Genomic DNA, 15,849 nt, shown 5'->3' with positions numbered 1-15,849 from the left:
CTCCTGCCTCAGCCTCCCGAGTAGCTGGGACTACAGGCGCCCGCCATCTCGCCCGGCTAGTTTTTTGTATTTTTTAGTAGAGACGGGGTTTCACCGTGTAGACCAGGATGGTCTCGATCTCCTGACCTCGTGATCCACCCGTCTCGGCCTCCCAAAGTGCTGGGATTACAGGCTTGAGCCACCGCGCCCGGCCTACTTCTTCCTTCTTAATATTCATTCTACTTTCAGCTCCTGTGACACAGAAAGTTCCTAACATTCCTCTTCTTCTAATTCCTCTGAAGAATCTTTTTATTTATCTTCCTATCCCTTAGACACACTCAAGATCTTGTCCTCAACTCTCTTTTACCACTTACTCCTTTGGCGACTGTGGTAGACATTACTAGTGTTCACTCTGTTTCTCATCTTTTCTGGACATCCATAAGACTGTACTTTCCATGCCCCTTCTAGTGGATAAAGCCATGTAACTACTTCTGGCCAAAGGGCTGCAAAGAGGAGTGATGTCTCTTCAGCTTGAAGCCTTTAATTACACTATAACCCTCTACTTTCTGTATTCCCCTTGCAGTCATGAATAAGAAGGTCTCATGATCCAGATGACACAACTACAAGAAGGCAGAGACTCTAAAATGCTGGAATGCTGAGTTGCTACATGGAAGACAGTGCCCCAGAGGGTCACTCAACACAGAAAATCTTGGCATAAGAAAACGTTCCTTGTGTTAAGGCACTGAGATTTTGGGGTTACCCTAGCATAACTAGTCCAACTGAATGGTACAGTGACCTACTGGAGTGGTTCTCAAAATTTTCAGCCTCAGGACTCTTTTCACTCTTAAAAATTACTGAGAAACCCAAAAAGCTTTTGTTTATGAGGGTCGTATTTGTAGATAGTTACCATACGGGAGATTATAATTGAGAAATTTTAAAAATATTAGTAACTCACTTAAAAAGAAGAGTAAACCCATTACACACTAACACAAACATATATTTTATTTAAAAATTATGTATTTTAAAGAATTTAGTGAGATGAATGGCATTGTTTTAAATTTCTGCAAATCTCTTTAATGCCTGTCTTCTCTAGAAGACAGGTAGATTCCTATGTCTGCTCTCATATGTTGTTTTGCTTGAATTACATGGAGAAAACCAGGCCTTACACAGATATGTAGTTGAAAAGGAAGGAATATTTTAATAGGCTTTTCAGAATAATGCTTCTATCTACATTGTGTGCAGTTTTTATATGGAAATGTTTTCAATTCCTTTGGGTATATACCTAGGAGTAGATTAAGTAACACTTCAAGGATTAAGTTAGTGACAGGGATGAAAATAAGTTAAATATTAACATTCATAGACTTGTTATACTACCAAGGTTAAAGGGACATTATAAGGGGAAAAATAGTTCCCAAATAACAATAAGAGATAAAATCAGAATAATAGGTAATAGTCTAGAGAAATGTTTATCTTATTCTTATTCCAGTTTAAGTAAATATTAAATATTATACAATTACTGGGAGATATATTTAAAAGCACTGAGAAATAATATTATAAATATGTTTTGCTCTTTTAAAATATAAATTTTTAGGTTCCTTTAGAGTAGAAAATATTAGTATTTAACAAAGACTCTTTTGGCTTAGTGATTTAGTATTTCAATAAATATCTCCTGCTCTGTGTACGCAACCCAACTGTTATTAAAGATTCTAAACTACATTTTAACAATTCAAAGTCACTTAAAATGAAGAGCATTATAGGGCTTAAAGTAGTTTTAGAACAGAAATACAGAAAGATATGTCATGAAACTGAAGAATAAGTGGTTTCTTCTTGATATGGGAGGCCAGAATCTTGAACTTTCAACTGGTAAACAACTTGCTACTTTCATCAGAGGTCAAAAAGACTAAGGCAAAATTCATGCCATTTGAGAAAGCTATGTCATTTCTCTATTCTTAATATAAAGACAGCACATTGAGAGTTAAAATAATCAGGTAGGACTTTAGTTTGAAAAAAAAGGTCAAATTATTTGAGTTTTTTTACTTTTAAATTCAAACATACAGTAAATTGCAGATGTGGAACACAAAATAACATTCCCTGCATGGTGAACATTTCTCTTCTACAGCCTAGTTGAATCTATTTTCAGTATCCATTTGGAACCAATCTTCCCAAGTTTTGAAGGACAAAAGTAGTAAGTGAAATTGCAAAGCTCACATCTAAGGTACTAGAAAAAAACAGCCATTATGTAATGGCTGCATTTTTAAAATCCTGGTTCTGCTTACAGAATTACTTCAGTAACAATGAAAAGAGGCATGTTTTCATGTAATTTGCCTGGTTATACTTGCGGAGTACTCCATAAAGATAATCTTTGGAAAAAAATTTACAAAGACCAAAGTTTTGCGTAACCTATGGCTTTCACTTTTTATTACCAATATACAAAGTACATCAAAAATATCCATTTTTACTCTACCTTCTCTGTCTTCCTATTTCCAGATGCTTTAAGTAGGAGAGAAAAGGCAAGGCAACAAAAAATTCCATCTATTATACTGAAGGCTGACATTTCAATGTCTCATTTGTAAAGAGTCAGTAGTAGAAGTCATTAACTATCAAAAGAAGGAAATAACTGTCACTTAAGTACCTCCTTAGTTCATAAATGTTTTCCCACAAAGATAAAGTAAATGTAAGGCACATATGACTACAGAAGTTAGTTACTATTTTCTTTTCATAAACTTTTTTGCTTCTTTCAAAAGCTCTTCCACGTCTTCCTTCTCTTCATCTTCCTTTCCTGGTTCCCAGTCAGAATCTTCATCTGTTGGCTCATAGTCTTCTTCCTCATCAACTAGAAAGCTGTCGTTCAGGTCATACTCACTGGGTTGCCCAACATTATCATTATCTTCATCTAAAACATTTCTCACTGAAAAACAGAAGATTGGTACACAACACATCAATCACCACTCAACCTGGGATGACAGACATCTACCTATAAAATGTCTTTCTGCATCCAGAGAATTAATTTTACTAATGCATAGCTTACAACTACAAATTTCTGGAAAGGGCACTAAAATGATGCTTGTTATTTATTATTCTAACTTTTCCTACCATGAGGTTCCTGAAACTAAAATGGCCCATGAGATTAATAATAATGGTTCCTTAATCTCATAATCATATTCACAACATCCCATCTTCCCATGTGGTAGAATGTATCTTTGTCCCAGTTATTCACTGCCCCTTCCTGTGATATGATTGTACTTCCTCACTTCTCAGTGATTGCCCAAAGAAATGTGAGTGGAAATAGTGTGTGTCACTTCCAAAAGGATGCTTTAAGACTCTTTCTCTGGTTCTGCTATTGCCATTTCCCCTCTGCCACAAGAATAGCATGTCCCAGATAGAGGCTGATCCCTCAGTCTGGATTCCAGGATGAGAATACACATGGCACAGGGCCATAGCCAATTCACAGCTGCAATAAGGAGAAATACACTGAAATAAGTGTATTTATTGTTATAAGGCACTGAAATTTAGAAATGTTTGTTATTACAGCAAACCTAGCAAAAGCTTATTGACACATCAGGGCGTTAGCTTAGATACTTTGGAAAGTTTAGTTTTATAGGTCTAAGATATTAATAAGACTAGGATTGCCATCATAACAGACATTATAATTTACAGATTTCTAAGTAATATTATAATACTACAATTATTCTGTCTCCAAATTCATTTCTTCCCTCATCCTACTCCTTCCACAGTGAGCTACAAAGTTGCTTTAAAATAAAGCAGTGAAAGACTCTAGGACAGTGTGGAACATTCAAGAAACAATTAAGAAGACTGTATCTAGAAATCTGAATGGCAGAGGACAGTCCCTGATGAACAGCAAATGTATAGGTTAAAAATATTAATGTCTGTACTTTAGTATATACTTTGGTTAATATCTTTCTAAAATGTTCACATGCAACATACAGTTATAATTTTAAAAATAAAGTCAATGAATTGGGAAAAATGACAAAGGAAGTAATATATCTGTCCTTTTATCCCTTATAGCCCAATACGCTTATATTTTTCTTTTTTCTTTTTTTCTTGAGATGGAGTCTTGCTCTGTCGCCCAGGCTGGAGTGCAGTGGCTGGATCTCAGCTCACTGCAAGCTCTGCCTCCCCGGTTTACGCCATTCTCTTGCCTCAGCCTCCCGAGTAGCTGGAACTACAGGCGCCCGCCACATCGCCCAGCTGGTTTTTGTATTTTTAGTAGAGACGGGGTTTCACCGTGTTAGCCAGGATGGTCTCGATCTCCTGACCTCATGATCCGCCGGTCTCGGCCTCCCAAAGTGCTGGGATTATAGGCTTGAGCCACCGCGCCCGGCCACATTTATATTTTTCTTAATATCAGTACTCATTCCAGAAAGGATTTGAGACAGTTTATAATAATAAAATGCTAATAAAGGTAGAAATCAAAAACATACAAAGCAGAATACACATATGATAATCTCAATTTTTAACACAATTGTTAAAAACAGAGCATCAAATTTATCCCCAAGATTCTTGGTAGCCACGCTAACAAGGCAATATAACAACTTGCACAGTTTTCATTATAGTAGGAAGCTCACCAGTTCCTTAAGGAAAATCTTGCATTACATTTATCTGTATACACAGCTCCTGTAAACATCTTGAGGGCATGTTTTATGTCTAATCTCAGTTACCCATATTTTTAAAATAATAACATGCATTTTTTAAAAATTGGAAGGCAGTTTGCAGTTGGGAAAGGGAGTGAGAAGGAAAGAACATCAATATCTCTATTTTTGTCAATTTTCCTCTTGGAAGTACCTTATACACATAATTTTCTTTTCTAAGATGTGAATGCACATTATCACATAACATGTCCTAATGATATCTCAATAAACAGTTTCCTTTCAGATTCAGAAATCACTTAGCAGCTTTTCAAGAAAAACAGATACAAAGCTGAAACAACTCCAGGTTCTCTGCTCACTTCATTGGCTGCTCCTTCTCAGTTTTCTTTGCTGGATTTTCCTCATCATCCTAATCTCTAACTTTTTAGAGCTGGAACTTCTTCTCTAACTCACACCTTAGATGATTTCATCCAGTCTTATGTCCTAAATTCCCAAATTCACATCTTAAGCCCTGACCTACTGCCTTGAATTCCAGACTCATTTATCTGGATACCTAAGCATTATCTGTACTTGGGTTACTTACAGGCACCTGGAATAGAACATTTCCAGAACATAACTCTTTAGCTGCTTCACCCAGATCTGGTCATTCTATTCATCAGTCTTGAATATATGACTTCTCTAATCATCCAACCATCTAGTTGTTTTAGCAAGAAATCTTGTAGTCATCCTTGAATATCCCTTACCGAGAACCCAACATCTAATACCTCAAGAGATCCTGTTAGCTTTACCTGCAAAGTAAATCCACCACTTCTCATTACATCCACTCTAATGCCCTGGCCCCAGTACGACCACTTTATTCCTGGATACAATATCCTCCTCACTGTCTACCTTGCTTCCATTCTAGTCTATTCTTCACACACAAAAAAGTCAGAAAACCTTCCAACAGCTGTCTCACTCTAAATCATATATAATAAAATCTAAAGTCTTTATTTACACATCTCAGCTTTGAAGACTGTACTCAACTAGCCCACTAGTAGTTTTCAGATCTCATCCTATGCCATTCTGTTTACTCGCACTGTTCCAATTGTATTTGCTCTTTGCTATACAGTACAAACATGGTCATCACCAGGGGTTTTAAACTCATGATTCCTAATGCCTGGCATATTCTTCCTTAGATAATCACCTGGCTTGCTCCCTCCTCCAAGCTTTGGCTCTAATGTCAAATTATCAGAGTGCTTCTTTTACCATCCTATCTGACATGGCACTCCCCATACCATATACACACCCTTGCTATTCTGTCCTCCTACACAGTTTATTTTTCTTCTAATTATCAACACATGACATCAAATAATTGCTTATGTGTGCACTGCCCATCTGTGTACAATTCTGCAAGAGCAGGGCTTTGTTTCTAGTGTGTCCTTAGCTCAGACAACAGTGCTTAACATGTGGGAGCACTTAATAAATATATTTGTTGAATGTATCAATATGAATAAGTGAACCATTTGCAAATCAACTACTGAATATCTTTAGTTTTACAGAAACCCTTCTTATTTTAGCCTACACTTTTGATCACTAGCCTGCCAGTCAATATAATGAATTATGTAAAAGACCTTAATTCTGCTAAATGAAGCCTCAGTGAACCCTGGAAATATTTAGCAACTTATTAAGAAGCCCCATTTGTTGAGGCAGTAAGGCCACATTAATCGGAATAATTTTGTTTGTTTACTCAAAAAAAAGCTCCTATCTATCATCACTTACATTTTATGTTTACCTTTACACATTAATGTTCTTTTAACAAGAAGTCCAGAATCTAACAAAACCATCTGTAACAGAATTCAACGTAGCTAGTAGTCAAATTTAATCCACCTTAACTCATATGAACAGGTACTTTATACTTTAAGTGAAGACACCTGAAGAGCCAAGTCATGACATGAGCACAAAGTCAGCTCTAGAATTCAGCACTGTGTCCTTTGTTAGTGGTGTCACACAGATCCTTCATAACAGGGTTGTAAATGCTGATATGTGATTATCTTTGTGGGACCAATTATTTAATAGATTATATTGTGGAAAATTCAATTAATAACTTTAAATATTATATAAAACAAATGCTACCTAGATGACTTTCCTTTTTTAAAAATTGCTAGTAGAATCTGAAGGTGTTTTTAGAGAAATATCCAATTCTGCCTTTCAGTGTAACTGGGCCAAAAAAAAAAAAATTAAACTTTACTTACCTGGAAAATACTCTGAATACTGATTTTTACAATGACACACGTATTCTCATTACAATATTTCCAAGTAAATTTATCTTAGAAACCTTTTTTTTTTTTTAATTTGGGTTAACACTTCTAAGTTAAGGTAAACTTGAAAGAAATAAGCCTTTTCTCTATTTTTGCCTAGAATGCTTACAAATTTCTTCCTGCTAGTTACCTCTGATCTCATTTGATTGTTTATAAGAACCAGAAGTTGTTCCGGCTTTTTATCTGTTTTTCTTTTAAAGCTGGTAAGTGATTTCTGAATCTGAAAGGAAACTGTTTATTGAGAGATCATTAGCACATGTTATGTGATCATGTGCATTCACATCTTACCCAACAAAAAGACTCTTTAAAATAGCATAGTTTAAGAGAAAGAGGACTAGACCAGGGGTTAGAAGTCCAACTATCTGTGTTATAAACAAGCTCATGACAATGAACAAGTGACTTAACCTACTGGAAATTACTTTTTTTTCTTTTTTTGAGACAAGGTCTCGCTTTGTTGCCCAGGCTGGAGTGCACAATCTCGGCTCACTGCAACCTCTGTCTCCCAGGTTCAAGCAATTCTCCTGCCTCAGCCACCTGAGTAGCTGGGATTACAGGGGCCCGCCACCATGCCCAGCTAATTTTTGTATTTTTAATAGAGACGGGGTTTCACCATTTTGGTCAGGCTGGTCTCAAACTCCTGACCTCAGGTGATCTACCCGCCTCAGCCCCCCAAAGTGCTAGGATTACAGGTGTGAGCCACTGCGCCTGGCCAGAAATTACTTTTTAAACTGCAAATAATTCGATTAAATGATCACAAAGATATTTCTAACTCCAGAGTTCTAATTTTAAGGCCCAAATAGGAATCTTCATTTTCTCTACAAATCAGTGAAGTAAAATGAAATGTGGACAGGGATTGACAGCTTGACTACTTAAAGCCAGAACTGGTGAAATACGCTGTCACTGGTTTGTAAACACTGATGGGTAATGCTGAACTACCATTATGAAAAATAACTTTTAGAAAAAATAATAAAATCTTTAACATATTTAAAACAACACATTATTTACTATATGGAATTAGAATATGGTAATTTCTGATTTTTTATATGCAGAGGAATTTATAATATGAGAATGACAATTACACATTTTTGTCTAATATTTCTTTTACAATTTAAAATTTCGCCATTAATTCTTATCTCAAGAACTAAATCTTCAAACTACTGAAGAGCATACTGTGTGACATACATGCCGCAAGAAATGTTGATTTTGCATGGAGAAAAATCTTTTCAAATTGCAGTGTTTTGTTGAGACAGGGTGTTGCTGTGTTGCCCAGGATAGAGTGCAGTGCCACAATCATGGCTCACTGCATTTTTGACATCCTGGGCTCAAGCGATACTCCCACCTCAGTCTCCCAAGTAGCTGGGACCACAGGTGTGCCCATAACCACAACTGGTTAATTTTTTTTATTTTTTGTAGAGATGTGGTCTCACTCTGTTGCCCAGGCTGGTAGTGAACTCCTAGGTTCAAGCGATCCTCCTGCCTTGGCCTCACAAAGTGCTGGGATTATAGGCATGAGCTACTGCACCCAGCCAAACTGCAGATTTTTACCAAAAGTTCTTTGGTGTTAGGTCTAAGATGACAGGCGCTCCACGGCAGATTAATAGTTTAACATTGATAATTCTCCATGTTTTATTTTCTTTAATTTTCTATTAAATCTTAGGACTAATTAGGATGTTAATTTTTATTAAGTAAATAAATATTTCAGCTCAATATTCCTAAAGCTGAAAATTTACTATATTTACAAGAACAAACATTTTTAGTAATGCTTCATTTTACTATTACAGACTATTTTTTAAAAATGCACTAAGCAACTAGTTGGTATTTATATTTTAGCTTTTGTATATTTTTGATCTACTTTACTATATATAAAGTTCATTTCTTTTTATAATTCCATTGCATCAGGCTTCTCATATTCCATACATTAGCTTTCTACACATTAAGTAGCAGTTTATAGAATTTCATGTAAATCCCACTAAGCCTCCTTAATAGCTTTCTTTCTAGATCTTATAGTTTTACCTTCTGAATAAAAAAGTATATATAAGCACGTACACGTATACAATTGTAGACATAGAGAAACATTAAAGTAGCTATCAGGGGACCATTCTAAATTTTCAGTCATGAATGGTATCAATCACCTAGAATAATACATATCACATAATAATAGAGGCCAGAAAGGAGGACCCCAATAATTAGATAAAATATTGATGATAATCTCCTTTAAATGTTGTCAACAGGTGAGGCAGCTAAAAAAGAATAAAACAAAATCTTCCTGGCACTGGTTACTTTAGCATTCAATAACTTGTGCAAACATTGTAGCACTCTGAAAAAGTGTGGAAAGTTAAATAAAATTTTAAACCAATTATATATACAAGAAACATAACAAATGACAGGAGTCAAACCTACAAGAAACAGAATGCACTATATAAACTGTTACATGTATAGAAGCACTCTATAGATGAAAGTGTTTTAGGGGTATTACAAATCAGAAATTAAACAGTAACAGTTTAATGTAGTTATTTTAATGCTGGCACTATATTAATAATTGCATTATCTTGTTATATATGTTCTTATGATACCCCCACCTCAAATTCAACATGTTTAAATGAAAGCAAAAACAACAAAACTCCCTAGTTCACCCTATTCTCTATCATGTGCCTTGTCCAGTCTCCTGATAATGTGTACTATAATCCTGAGTCATCCTGACTTCATTTACCTCATCCCCATATCATAGTCAACTGATTAGTTGGTAAATCCTCTTGATTCATCCTTCAAAAATCCCTCTTATATTCAGTCCAACCTTTCCATGTTCATGATAGCTGCCCTAGTTCTAGCCCTTTATTCTACCTAACTAATCTCCAGGCTTCCCCCTCTCTAATTCAAACTGTTTATCACCAGTTTGATTTTGGTAAAATACTGGCTCATCATTATGTGCCAAAGTGCCCATGTCTTTGGTCTGGCCGTAGAGAGTTTCCATAATCTAGTTTCAATACACCCTTTTAGCAACATCCAAAGCAGCTATAGAGACTTCCCACATCAGTTAAAATGATCCACTTGCTAACTCCAACTACAACACTTCTACCTTGATGTCCTTGATTGATCTATTATTCACTTTGCCTGTGATGTCCTATACCAACTTCCTACACAGCAAAGAAACAAAAGTGATTGAAATCCTACCCTCTTAAAAACCAACTTTTACTTAAAATTCTCATATCAAGTCTACCTGATAATCCCCAGCAGAAAGTACTCCCTCTCTTTCCCCAGAGACTTCAGAGCATCTCACCACAAGTGGGGAGAGCCAGAGCTGGTTCCCATAACCCCAATTATGAGCTGGTTCTCATCTCTCTGTAGCTTTTTTCACGTGGAAGACATTCAACAAATGAATACGTGAATGTGTGAGTAAATGAATCAATACATAGCTGAGATTAAGATTTGGGGGTACTGTTAAATCTTAATGATTTGGGATACAAGAAAAACAAGTATGTTAGAATTCTTTATTAGGTATCTCTAAATCAGAAAAATACAATGATACCTCAACATTTAATATTTGAAATACTCAAAATCCCCAATTTTTAGATTTTGTAGGGTAAGAGATGTTCTGACTATATTGCCACATAGCAACTTTTGAAAATATATTAAAAATATAAGACTAAACCTATAGCCTTAAACTTATTCCTTTAAAATATATATACTTCTATTAAAAATGATCTTTTCAATAAAATCAAGTTTTTCTTTAAAAAGTTGTGTCTTAAAATATGTTCTTCATTCAAAAAATACTTCAATAATTTCAAGAAATTTTCAACAAAAATTCAGATATTTTTAACTATGCTATATGATGTGTATCCATAGTTTTTAGGTAAATATTTCCTATTTCTATAAAGTTATACAAATGTGTCAAATGCTCTTGCATGGGACAATGCTACAATTTGTGAACAATATATACTTTTAATCAAATACAATTACATTATTGCTAGAAAGGAAGACACTTAAACTACCATAACTGCCACATCATGAGATACGAGCACGGTAAAGAAAGTATAATATATAACATGTAACCTCCATACTATGTTAGCTCAGATAAAGGGAATATTTTTATGTCTGGAGTACTAAAGCACTAAAGTGTGTTTCAATAAGAAACATCAAATGGAATTCCTGTATAGTGAAATCATTTACTTTCATCACTTACTTGATTACAAGTCAGCTGTTTGTATGCACATACAAATCAAGTGAGCACAGCCTTGAGAGTATGCATTTTATTTTCTCACTCTGTGAGCAGAAATATTATGTGTGCTGAATCAGCCTCTGTATTATATGAATGATATGAAAAAGTCAGATTTTATTAAAGAAGAAAAATGTTACAGTTTAGAAGCATAAGAAAGAGAAGGTAAAACAGATTGAGGTAAGTAGGACAGATGGACATTTGATGGTTGCTTCTCTGGTGTCTCTCCCCGCTCCTCCCTTCCTCAAAGCTCTAGCTTTTATTGGAGATGGCTGTGGTTCTGATGAAAGTGACTCCACTCTGGTTTTAGGAGTGGTACAAACTAATCAGTGGCCATGGTGATTGGATCAAGGTTAAGAATGTGATCTAATCCAGTAATAAAAAGTGAATTTTCTGATTTTTCCCAGGAATCATGAGGGTCAAAGTTGTTTATGCTCTTTACGGGTGATTATCGTCCCAGCTGAATAAGGATACATAAAGTACCTCACTGGAAGAGGAGCCAGCCTTAGGATGATAATGACCCCTCTAAAGACAGAATAAAGGAAAACATTTGAGTCCTAGGGGACACTATTGACATTATTAATGAGCCAAAGCAATATAGCTTATATAAATCCAGCCCTAGCTCTGGATGTTTTAGTTATAGAAGTCAATTATCATTTAGACCAGTTTAAGATTTTGTTTTCAGGTACTTGCAAACAAAAGAATCCTAAGAGATATAAGGCAAATATATATTGTGGACAATGGGGAAAGCATTTGCTATATCAAAGGGTTGCAGATTTTTAAAAAATTTTTTTAAAGAAAAATCATTAAAATCAGCAATTCAACAAATTCACAGAAGCAGAGATTTTAAAATATTTTCATAATAACTGGAAACTATCTAGGTTTAATAGGAGAACCACTTAAAGGGTTCATTTTGAATTTCCTGAAGTAAAATTACTTACCTGGAAGCGTACTATGTCTATATTCTATCTTGTGCTGAGGATTCTTCCTGAAAGAAGAATGCAAAAATAAGAGCTAGTCTTCCAATTACTAAAAATTGATGACTATTTCCACTAAACTAGAACACTGACTAACTTACAAATAAACTTAGGATCCAATAGATCTCTTATGAAAAAGCATTTGTTGTTTAATTACAATATTTCCTGTATGCCTACTCCACGCCAGGCACATTTCTAGATGCAAAGATAGAGTGATGAAGAAGACAAAGTTCTTACCTCAAGAACTTATACTCTAGAAAGATAGAAAAGACAAAATATGTATTTCCAAAATATATCATATTTCTAAACTGTCATGTATCACATATATTAAAATATAAAACAGAATCCAAGACTCATGACACAAATATCAAACATGCATAAGTATGTGCATACAGTATTAAAAAATTCGAAGGCTCTTCTTGAATCTAAAGAAAGCAGTATTCTTTCAAAAGAACACCAATCACTTGTCATGAAAAAAACACAAAAGTTAGTTTTGTTGATAAATTCAGATAACATATTCTGAAGTCAAACAAAAATTAGTGTTTGAAGATCTATTTTTGATTACACGTACTTATGATCCCTTCTATTATTTTGTTAAACAAATGTTTGGGTATCCTATATGTACAAGACATTCTCCAAATGTCCCAGCAGTAAAATCCAAGGCAACAGGTTCATCATGACCAAACTGTCTGGTACCCCTTTCTTAGGGAACTGACGAAGCAGAGCTGGGGTACACTAACAACAGATATGTGCTGAGGTGACAATTTTTGAATATACCTGTGTCAGGAGCTATTATTTTTACATGACAAATGTTCATTTGTTCATTCAGCAAATATTGGCTGAATGTTTCACTACATTCTGGCTCTCAGTAGGCACTGAGGATAAAATATTTAACCAGATACACATTCTTGCCCCTAAGGAGACAGAGTCTGGGGGCAGGAGCAAGGTAGACATTAAACAAGCATTTTCTTCACTGAAAAATAAGAACATCTTCTGTGAAGACAGGAAATACTCCTTGTATCTTTTAGGGCATAGGAACTAAGTTAAGCCTTAAATCTTCCCTTTCTCAGGCGAAATAACATTTGTTCTTCATTTTTTAAATCTTTTCATAGGACAAGTAAGGCAATTTTAAAAAAATTATATAACAGGTAAAATATGACTTTAAATTTTTCTATAAATCCTCCCATTCAACCCTATAATTCCACATCTACTGCAATGGAGAAAAATGGCCAGTCTCAGGAAGTGGATCTCTAGCCCTGAACCTAGTCTGAGTCATAGGATGTAAATATGTCCTAGGAATGATCTCAGAGCAGATACTCTGCCTCCTCCAGGTGACAGATGAGCAATGTGAGCCTAAGGAGATGAAGTTCATGTCCAGGGTTTGTGCTTTCCAACTTGGTGATGACCATATTAAGACAGACATCCAGGCAAAATTGTGGACTACATTCTCAAAATATCTCTGAAATAATCAGGTGATTAAATGTTCCACTTATAAATTCCTTTATGAGTCTATTGTAAAAAAATGTATCCAACTGCCCTTTTTCACCATTTAAAAAAGTATAGTATGTTTAAAATACTTCATAATAAAAATTATACTTTAAAAATATTGTGGCCGGGCGCGGTGGCTCAAGCCTGTAATCCCAGCACTTTGGGAGGCCGAGACAGGCGGATCCCGAGGTCAGGAGATCGAGACCATCCTGGCTAACATGGTGAAACACCATCTCTACTAAAAAAAAAAAAATACAAAAAACTAGCCGGGCGCAGTGGCGGGCGCCTGTAGTCCCAGCTACTCTGGAGGCTGAGGCAGGAGAATGGCGTGAACCCGGGAAGCGGAGCTTGCAGTAAGCTGGCCACTGCACTCCAGCCTGGGTGACAGAGAGAGACTCTGTCTCAGGAAAAAAAAAAAAAAAAATTGTATTTCCTCTGTGCCTTCGACACTATTGTGATATCAGTAAACAAAGTAAAATAATTTCTAACAACACAGAACCATCTGCTTGAAAAATATTTGTCTTCTTGTTTCCAGCATTGCCTATTATATTTGCTCCAAATATTAACTTCCTTTGTCTGTCTATCTACCTACCTATCTATCTATCTATCTATCTATCTATCCATCCATCCATCCATCTATCTTAGAGATGGGTTTCACTCTCTTACCCAGGCTAGACTGCAGGGCACAATCATAGCTCACTGCAGCCTCAAACTCCTGAGCTCAGGTGATCCTCCCATCTCAGCCTCTTGAGTACCGCTAGGACTGCAGGTATGGGTCACTCAGCCCATCCTAATTTCCTGCCCCTCCATCATAATTTGTTGGGTAATAGGAAGTAATTACAAATGTACAAATTTAAATTAATTGATAAAACCCAAGAAAAATAGAGTGTTACTGCTTTTGAGAGCTGTAATAATCATGAAATCTATTTTCCAAGATAGGTTTTAAGTAGTGTTACTTTCAAGAGTTTCAACTGATAACCCTGGAGCCTCTGTAATGCTATCCAACAGAACTTTCTGTGATGAGGGAAATTTGCTCTGTATTGTCCAATAAAGCCACTAACTGCATGTGACTGATGAACACTTGAAATATGGGTAATAAAGCTGAGACAATGAATTTTAAATTGTATTTAGTAAATCCATATTTAAATGTAAACAGCCACATGTGGCTAGTGGCTATCATATTGGACAACAGTTTCAATTCAAAAACCAAGAAAAGGGAGATCCTCTCTCTGCAGCCAAGATTAATTACAATTAATCCTCCCCAAACCAACAACTAAACACCCTCTTTCTTATGAAGTGACTCTCAAACGAAGTAAAACATTCTATAGGTAGAAATGCTGTGATTGAAAGTATGAGGTTAGTGACTATAGTCAGAAAGACCCCATTAGAATCCTAACTCAGCCACCTTCCTGCATGCTGTCTGAGCTTCAGTTTTCCCATTTGTAAAAGGGGGATAACAACAGAACCCACACTCACATGAAGCTGTTGTGAGGATTCATGAGATAATGCACAATAGTCTTTAATCTAAGGGCTTGGTAGGTGGTAAATAAATAATGTCAGCCTTTGACTCCTTCATTATTAGTTCAAGAAACAGTTACAGAATACTTATTACATGCCAGGCCTTGTGTCAGTATGACACTCATCCCTAATCTCTCTTCTTTCTGGTAACTTTTCCTACAATGCGAGCATTAAACACAGTGCAAAAGTGTAACTCCACAGTTAATTAAGGTCCTAATTCAACAGTTTTGAAAAGTAGAAAAAAGATTCTATATAAGATTGTGTGTTTAGCATAATTAACCCAAATTTGACCTTTTGATGAAAAAGAAATTTAAACTTGAAAAAAATAAGCTGGACAACTTAGTTGTGAAGACAGCTGCAAATGAACAAAGTTATGGTGATGATTTGTGGGAAGATCTTTCCTACACTGACCATGCTGGTGCAGGCCACTGACTTAATTAAATTCAGTCTTTATTAAAGTATAATTAATGCTGGGCATCAGGAACGGAGAAAGATAAAAATGGGGAACATTAATACCAAAGATATTTTTCATCTTTACTTTAGAAAAAATGGTTACTACTCATTTGAGATTATTTCCACTAACATGTTATTTTGAAAAAATGTCATACCTACTTTAAAAAGCAACCAAGACTAGTACACTGAAATTCCATAAAACTTCATCAAGATTTTTCAAGAGTTAACATTCTATATGGCTGTCTTACTGTTATCTATCTATAATCATTTCAGAATAAGGCCTTTCCTCCTTCTTTTAATATGTTTGCTTTAGGTAC

At 35.5% G+C, this 15,849-nt stretch overlaps 1 protein-coding gene across 1 annotated transcript in view; it reads right to left on the bottom strand.

Annotated features, from left to right (window-relative positions):
* Window positions 1-2,368: 2,368 nt before the first annotated feature.
* APLF (aprataxin and PNKP like factor) overlaps window positions 2,369-15,849 on the bottom strand; it is a 99,414-nt gene continuing 85,933 nt past the window's right edge. The window contains 2 exon segments of the mRNA XM_033239285.1: window positions 2,369-2,887; window positions 12,038-12,084. Coding sequence (XP_033095176.1) covers window positions 2,685-2,887; window positions 12,038-12,084 — 250 coding nt within the window. The 3' untranslated portion in view covers window positions 2,369-2,684.

This window comes from Trachypithecus francoisi, unplaced genomic scaffold, assembly GCF_009764315.1.
Source record: "Trachypithecus francoisi isolate TF-2019V2 unplaced genomic scaffold, Tfra_2.0 Lachesis_group17, whole genome shotgun sequence".
Lineage (NCBI taxonomy): Eukaryota > Metazoa > Chordata > Mammalia > Primates > Cercopithecidae > Trachypithecus > Trachypithecus francoisi.
This window is presented reverse-complemented; position numbering and strand designations above follow the sequence as displayed.